The sequence below is a fragment of the Trichechus manatus genome, unplaced genomic scaffold (genome assembly GCF_000243295.1).
Source record: "Trichechus manatus latirostris isolate Lorelei unplaced genomic scaffold, TriManLat1.0 scaffold00330, whole genome shotgun sequence".
NCBI classification, from domain to species: Eukaryota; Metazoa; Chordata; class Mammalia; order Sirenia; family Trichechidae; genus Trichechus; species Trichechus manatus.
The window spans coordinates 803,263-811,365 of record NW_004444266.1 but is presented as its reverse complement, the minus strand read 5'-3'; the positions used below and the strand labels follow the sequence as shown (position 1 = coordinate 811,365).

Genomic DNA, 8,103 nt, shown 5'->3' with positions numbered 1-8,103 from the left:
AAACTGGTAAAATGGTATCTCTGTAATTTTGCATCTTTAGCTCCATGCAATTATACAAGCTTTTTATTGATCCATATAGACAGTGTTTAGAACCCATTATCTTTGCCTAACTTAGAAATTAAAATATTGTGTTATGTATCTCTGTATTTGATAATAAAGGATGGCCAGAGCTGTCAAGAAAATGTAGAAAAGTGGGTAAAGTTGAGGGAAAAAAATCGATAAATTTCTCATTATATTCCAACAACTAAAAGAAAAACAGGAAGAAAAATATTAAAATTAGTTCCAAACCCCACAAATTCAACAACCTGGAAATACACTTTACATCAGTAAAGTTTGTATTCAAAGTCATGAAAGCAATTACTGATGGTTATGAGCTTTTAGCTCTATATTTATAAACAAGATGATTTATGATTTGAATAGTTAACAAAAAGTCATGTGGCTCTATATTTATAAACAAGATGATTTATGATTTGAATAGTTAACAAAAAGTCATGTGGCATTATTTCCTATCTCTTAGATGTTTAATTAAAAGGAACATTAATGATCAGCAAGAAAGCAAGAAATCATTCAGGGTTAATTCAAGAAATATTTCTGACCCAGATGTAAATCCATTCACCTACAGTCACTTGATCTTCAACAAAGGCCCAAAGTCCATCAAATGGGGAAAAGATAAAAGATAGTCTTTTTAACAAATGGTGCTGGCAAAACTGGATGTCCATCTGCAAAAAAATGAAACAGGAACCATACCTCACACCATACACAAAAACTAATTCAAAATGGATCAAAGACCTAAATATAAAACCAAAAACTATAAAGATCACAGATGAAAAAATAAGGTTAACACTAGAGGCCCTAATACATGGCATAAACAGGATACAAACCATAACTAACAATGCACAAACACCAGAAGATAAGCTAGATACTAGGATCTTCTAAAAATTAAACACTGAGGCTCACCAAAAAAGTAAAAAGAGAACCTGCAGACCAGGAAAAAATTTTTGGCTATTACAAATCCTACAAAGGTCTAATCTCTAAAACCTACAGGAAAATCCAACACCTCTACAACAAAAAGACAAAAAATCTAATTAAAAAATGGAAGAAGGATATGAACAGACACTTCACCAAAGAAGACATTCAGGTGACTAACAGATACATGAGGAAATGCTCTCAATCACTAGACATTAGAGACAAGCAAATCAAAACCACAATGAGATACCGTCTCACCCTGACATTACTGGCATGAATCAAAAAAAAAAAAAACCCAGAAAATAACAAATGTTGGAGAGGCTGCAGGGAGACTGGAACTCTTATGCACTGCTGGTGGAAATGCAAAATGGTACAACCATTTTGGAAAATGATGCAGTGTTTCCTTAAAAAGCTAGAAACAGAAATACCATATGATCCAGCAATCCCACTCCTAAGAATATATCCTAGAGAAATAAGAACTGTCACACGAATAGACATACGCACACCCATGTTCACTGCAGCATTATGCACAATAGCAAAAAGGTGGAAACAACCTAAATGCCCGTTAACAGATGAAATGTAAAATGGATCTATAAATTTGACTCAATCCAAATCAATAAAAATAACAGCAGGCTTTCTGTAGAAACTGGCAAGCTAAACTTAAAATTTATATGAAAACACAAAGGACTTAAAATGGCCAAAACAATTTCGACAAGAACAGAGTTAGAGAACTTATCCTCCTTGGTTTCAAGACTTACTATAAAGCTATGTTAACCAAGACAATGTGGTCCTGGCATCAGTGGAACAGAAGAGTGTATCCAGAAATGAATCCAGTTCAGTTTTAAAAACGGTGCCAAGATAATTCAGTGGAGAACAATACTGTTTTCAACAAATCATGCTGGAACAATTGGGTAATCATACTGAAAAAGAAATGTTGCTGAGGATGTAGGAAAACTGGAGCCCTATACATTGCTGATGGGAATGTGAAATGGTACAGCCACTTTGGAAAACAGTTCGGCAGTTTCTTAAAAATAATTTTACCATATGATTCAGCAATTCCACAGCTAGGTATCTACCTATCCAAAACAAGTAAAAACACATGTCTACACAAAGACGTATACACACAAACGTACACACACAAACGTACATAGCAGCATTATTTCTAACGATCAAACAGTAGAAACAACCCCAATGTCCATTAACTGGTGAATGGATAAACAATATGTGGTATATCTGTACAACAGAACACAATTCAGTAATAAAAAGGAGTGAACAACTGATACGTGTGCAAAATGAATTAACCTCAAAAACGTTTAGTTAATGAAAGCCAGACAAAAAAAGACTATACTGTAGAATTCAATGTATATAAAATGTCCAAAAAAGACAATCCATATAGAAAGCAGATTAGTGGTTGTCCGGGATAGAAATGACGACTGACCGTAAGTAAGCATGAGAAATTTTTTTGAGGTTATGGAAATGTTCTGAAGCTGGGTTGTGATGGTGGTTGCATAACTCTATAAATGTGGTAAAAATCATTGAATAATACACTTAAAACAAATGAATTGTATAGTATTTAAATTTTACCTTGAGAAGGATGCTAAAAAAGTTTAGAAACAATCTAAATGTCCTTCAATAAGGGACTGGTGAAATAAATTACAGTAGATAAATATAATACCATATGGCCATTTAAAAAAACGTAAATGAACTCTTTATGGACGCTAACATGAAAAATCTCAACTATATTTACTTTAAAAAAAATACACGGTGAAAAAAGTATATACAGAACACTAATGTTTATGTAAAAAGGAACTATGATTGTTTTTTGACATATACAATGCCTCCAAAGAATACACAAAAACAGTAGTTGTCTGTGGTTGGAGGCAACTAGATGGCTAGAGGACAGAAGTGGGACGGACTCTTTAATGCATAAATTAACGTTTTTTTAATTTTAAATATTTTTTAAAGGACAGTAGATCTACATATTGCCAACCTATTATATTTTATGGCAATCTATACACAAACAATAACTCCAATTCTGCCCAAATTTTCCCAAGTTATTTCAGACTAAACAGACCCATTCAAACATTATGCTGTGTCCTCAAGGATAAGCTGTAATAGGCTAAAGGACACTGTTCATGTCATTGCATCTTACTCTAGGTCGTCCCCAAAGAGGACGCAATTTCATAATGCGAAAGTTAGAAAATGTTTATAAGTAAAAAACATTAATGTTAGGGCAATTCACCATCTGACGTGGGAACGTTTTCTTTAAATATGAGCTCTGGCTGCCGCCTATGAGCCTGGGTGAGGAGACGGGGAAAAAAAGCAGAAATGGAGGAGAAGAGAAGAGCGAGGAGGAAAGAGGGAGGAGCAGGAAAGATGGAGGTGAAGGAGAGGGCCAGAAAGAAGAAAGAAAAGAACCTGGACACATGAATAAAGTTCCTGAACAACAGAACAGAAGACGTGTCTGCACTGATAGATAAAGTACAAGGAATCGTTACAATTATGCTGCTTTGTCCTAGGAGGGAGTCGTGGGAAAAGTCATTTGGCAGCAATTAGCATTCTTCAAATAGAAAATTGAGATTCCTTTTTTTTTGAGCAAAGTTTTATAAAAGAATTCTTTATAAAAAGAACCTGAATGATTCTGTTTGTAACTATTCATACTTTTTTGGCCTTTGAAATAACTCAGTTACATAGAAGAAATCCAAATTTATATTGATAGAAAAGAGTTGCTTCTTCTAAAACTAAATCTGATACTATAGAAGAGCAGAGTTAGATGAGCTCTTAAAGTAGCTTAAGTATCAGATTACAAGTACAGTTCTATTTTCTATTTACAAACTCTAAAAGACATCAAGTGTTCTTTTTATTCCACTTTAATGTCAATATTGACAACCACCAGCAAAGGATTTAATCATCGCAGTAATTCTTCTGATGGCCAAAAAGAACTGCTCATCTCTATTTAGACAGTTTCTGTTGCCAAAAAAAATAAAACCTCTGAATTACTTATTATACATGAGATAATATATTTTCAAAACAATTCTTAAATTTTAAATCAATTCTCAAATCAAGAAAATGAGAGTTGATGATAATAATAAACATGAAGCATAATCTTACTGGAGTTCCTGCGTTCACGTGGCTCTGCAGCTTGTCTCTCATCTCTTTTTCACAGAATTTGGCACTTCGTTTTACATAGATTCCTCCATGCTGTCACATTAAAAAAAAAAAAAAAAACTGAGGAAAAAGGCATTTACTTTTAAAATATCCGATGGCCACAGCCATTAAAAAGGCAACTTTACTCCAAAGAATAAAGAATAAAACTACACTTCAGAATTTAAATAATGTTTAATACATTCAAATATTAACATATAAAGAACAAGAATTATCCTGTTTCAACATAATTCAAATAAAACTGCATTGCTACATCGTATTGAAAAATAAAACACTGAGTTCATATTCTATGGAGTAACATTTAGGTTTTTTGGCAGTTAAAATGCTCTTTCTTAAAAATTATTTTTTAAAATAAAAAATTTGATCAGTTGGGTAAGATCTTAGCTCACGATGTTCCCACTGGCTTACTACCCACTAAAAAGTGTCCTTAAAATGTCAACACTCAAAATCTTTAGGGATTTAAAATATTGACCCAGCTACAGACATTTATGTGGCACTTTTGTAAAAATTAAGTTAAACTCTAGGGGTTTGGGGTGGGGAAGGATGAAACAGGTGGATCACAGGGCATTTTAAGGGTAGTGACACTATTCTGCATGATACTCTAATGGAGGATACATGGCATTATGCATTTGTCAAAAACTACAGAACTGTACAAAACAAAGAGTGAATCCTAATGCAAACTATGGACTTCAGTTAATAATGTATCAACACTGGCCTATCAACTGTAACAAACGTACCACACTAACTCAAGATGTTAATAATAGAAAAAAAGCTATATGCAGAGGGAGAAAGGGGTATATGGGAACTCTCTGTACTTGCTTTGAAATTTTTCAGTAAACATAAAACTGCTCTAAAAAATAAAGTGTCAAAAAAACTATTCCCTGAAATAATCTTTAAACCTTAAAGCGAAACTATCCCTTGAATTCATCTTTCAACCAAACAATAGTTTGGCTTAATAAGAATGTCTGCCTTGAGCACTGTGCTCTTTTAAAGAATTATCTATATGAGATCAAATTGACAAGAGTAACTCAAAAGGTTAGATGAGAAGTTTAGGTGGCAGTCAGGTTATCTTAATGGTGGTAGAATAATTTAGAAAAGGACAACGGAATGGATGTACAATTTAAGAATGTAATCAATGTAACTCAGTTATACATGCGGAAATCATTGAATTAAGAGTATGTTTTGCTGTACGTATTTTCACCAAAAAAATAAAATTTATATATAAATAAAGAATATCTTTACATAAAATAGATACTTGTGAAGAGTGTGCTTCTTAGCTCAAGTTGATACATGAGACTAAATACCTTCTATCCGGAGGTGAGATGAGAAGGCAGGGAGGGTTAGGAGCTCGTTGAATGGACATGGGAAATCAGGGGTGGAAAGGAGGAGTGTGCTGTCACAGTATAGGGACAGCAATTAGGGTCACATAACAATATATGTATAAATTTTTGTATGAGAAACTAACTTGAAATGTAAACTTTCACTTAAACTACAACAATAAACAAAACAAAAAAATATTTTTATTAAAAACTTTAATTAAACTTCATAAGTACACTTCATTAAAGCTTTTCATCAAGTCAGCATATTATTTGTATTCCTGAAGCCCTGGTGGCGCAGTGATTAAGGGCTCTGCTGCTAACCAAAAGGTCAGCAGTTTGAATCCACTAGTCAGTCACTCCTTGGAAACTCTATGGGGCAGTTTTACTCTGTCCTATAGGGTTGCTATAAATTGTAATCGACTCGACAGCAACGGCTTTGGTTTGGATTTCTGGTACTAATTTGAACTCATCAAGTTTGATTTTGTCTTAAGAATATGGTAGAGAGTAAAAGAAAATGGACAGAGAGAGAAGTGAAGAAAAGTATGAAGATACCCAGCACACAGGAGAGGAAGCTAGGTGGCCTTCGATTCTAGTCATGGTCCCACATCCAGAGAGCTGGCTGAGTGCAGATAAGAAACTCAAAGTACTCTATAGAATTTATGCCACTGTTTACCCAAATAAAGAAATGATTGATGAGGATAAATTTATCAACTCTTTAAAAATAAAGACCATAGAATGCATATATTCTAAAGTAACGTTTCCTCAAGATTTTAGCGATAGCATGACTATTTCCATACTATTTCTTTCCTGTCATTTAACTTTCTTATTAAAGTCTATTTTAATTCAAAACCATAAGAGGGACAGTTCTCTCACATACAGGTATGCGGAAGTTACAGAAACGAAGACAAAGTATCTTTCCTTAAGGAACTTACAAATTAGTAGGGAAGTCAGATATGTATACAAGTATAAAGAGAATTTGGTAAGTGCTATAGTAAAGACAGTCAAAAACATAAGTAGGATGGAGGAAAGAGTTACTGCTAGACTCAGGATTTCATGATGGCATCTAAACTGGACCTTAAAGAAAAAGTAGAAAAGGCATTTACCTTAGCCTGAACAAGCATATGGATGTGAGAATTACATGTAGACTAGAAAGCTAGATGAATGATAAGCAAGGGGATTTGGATTTTATGCAGCTGGGAGACATACAATTTTGAGGAGATAAGTGGCTTGACTAAATTTATGGTTTGGAAAGCAATGAGAAATGAGAAGAAGAAAACTTTAAGAGAAGAAAAAAATCTGGAGGTAGAAAGACCATTTAGGAAGTTAATGTAATAAACAAGGAAAATCGATAATGAGAGTGTTAAGGGTACTAAAACAGAAGGGAAGGATGTGAAATTTCAGAAGTTGAAACAGAGGGCTCAGCTGTGACTTTGGGTGCAGGGATTACACCCATAAACAAGTACCTTTGTTGACTGAAAGTTGTAGCTGCCACTTCTATCTTAATTTCATCACAGCCCATCAACACCTCTCACCACCACTAGGGGTTTGGGGAGACTGTGAGCGCACTCACCAGGCTTTGATCCTCTCTCCCAGGTGATAAAGAACGGGCATTTTGTTCAAACACTAAAATAAAATCCACTGGGTCCTTGATGTTACACTTTGTTGGCAGTCGGGCACAAATCAAGTTATAAAATTCCCCTGGCTAAAGCTCCAATCAGCTTTAGGGGCCTCTAGGATTATTAAAAGGAGCCCTGGTGGTGCAGTGGTTAAGCTCTCGGCTGCTAACCGAAAGGTTGGCAGTGCGAACTCACCAGCTGCTCTGCGGAAGAAAGATGCGGCAGTCTGCTTCCCTAAAGATTACAGCCTTGGAAACCCCATGGGGTAGTTCTACTCTGTCCTTTAGGGTCGCTATGTGTCAAAATCCTCAATGGCAATGGGTTTGGTTTTGGGTTAGGACTATTAAAGAATAATTATAAAAGGTTTAGCTTGATCTGAAGTTAGTAAAATGGGTAGACTAAAAAACTTCTAAAGTTGACCTGAGATCTTTGTTCTCAAAAACAGATTTAATTCTTAAATCAAAAAATGAGAGCTGACAGGGATAATAATAAAAACAAAGCATGATCTTACTGGGGTTCCTGTGTTCATGTGTCTCTCTCTGAGTTATACTCAAAGAGTTACACTCTGAGATAACCTCCACAAAATCACTACCCAATCTTGTCTGGTGGCTGAGAAGGTCAAGGAGAGGAAAAGAGACAAAGGATCCTAGTAAAATGGAAATGAAGGGAAAAGGAAATTGAGAAACGACAAAAAAAGCACCTGGCTGGTATTTTGGGGTGTAAATTGCCTTATTATTCAAGAAGTTGTTTTGGCATCTTATTCCATCATCCCTTTTAGAATTTCAAAATGTTATAGAACCTGTTCATAAATATTCTTCCCTTCACATCAGAAACCTTACTCCACTGGAGTTCTTGGGTCATGGCACTGAAGCAACAAAGTCTCAGACAAAATAATTTCTTCTACCACTTTTTTTTTTTATTGTACTTCAGGTGAAGGCTTACAGAACAAATAGTTCCTCATGAAACAGTAGTACACATATTGTTTTATGACATTGGTTAACAACCCCACAACATGTCAACCCTCTCCCTTCTCGACC

The 8,103-nt window shown here is 34.8% G+C and overlaps 1 protein-coding gene across 1 annotated transcript in view; it reads right to left on the bottom strand.

Moving 5' to 3' along the window:
- The window catches only part of AGPAT5 (1-acylglycerol-3-phosphate O-acyltransferase 5), a 58,314-nt gene that overhangs the window by 27,469 nt on the left and 22,742 nt on the right, over nt 1-8,103 (bottom strand). The window contains exons 4-5 of the mRNA XM_023725575.1: nt 4,078-4,167; nt 669-719 (exon numbers count right to left, since the gene is read on the bottom strand). Coding sequence (XP_023581343.1) covers nt 669-719; nt 4,078-4,167 — 141 coding nt within the window. The remainder of the gene's footprint in view (nt 1-668; nt 720-4,077; nt 4,168-8,103) is intronic.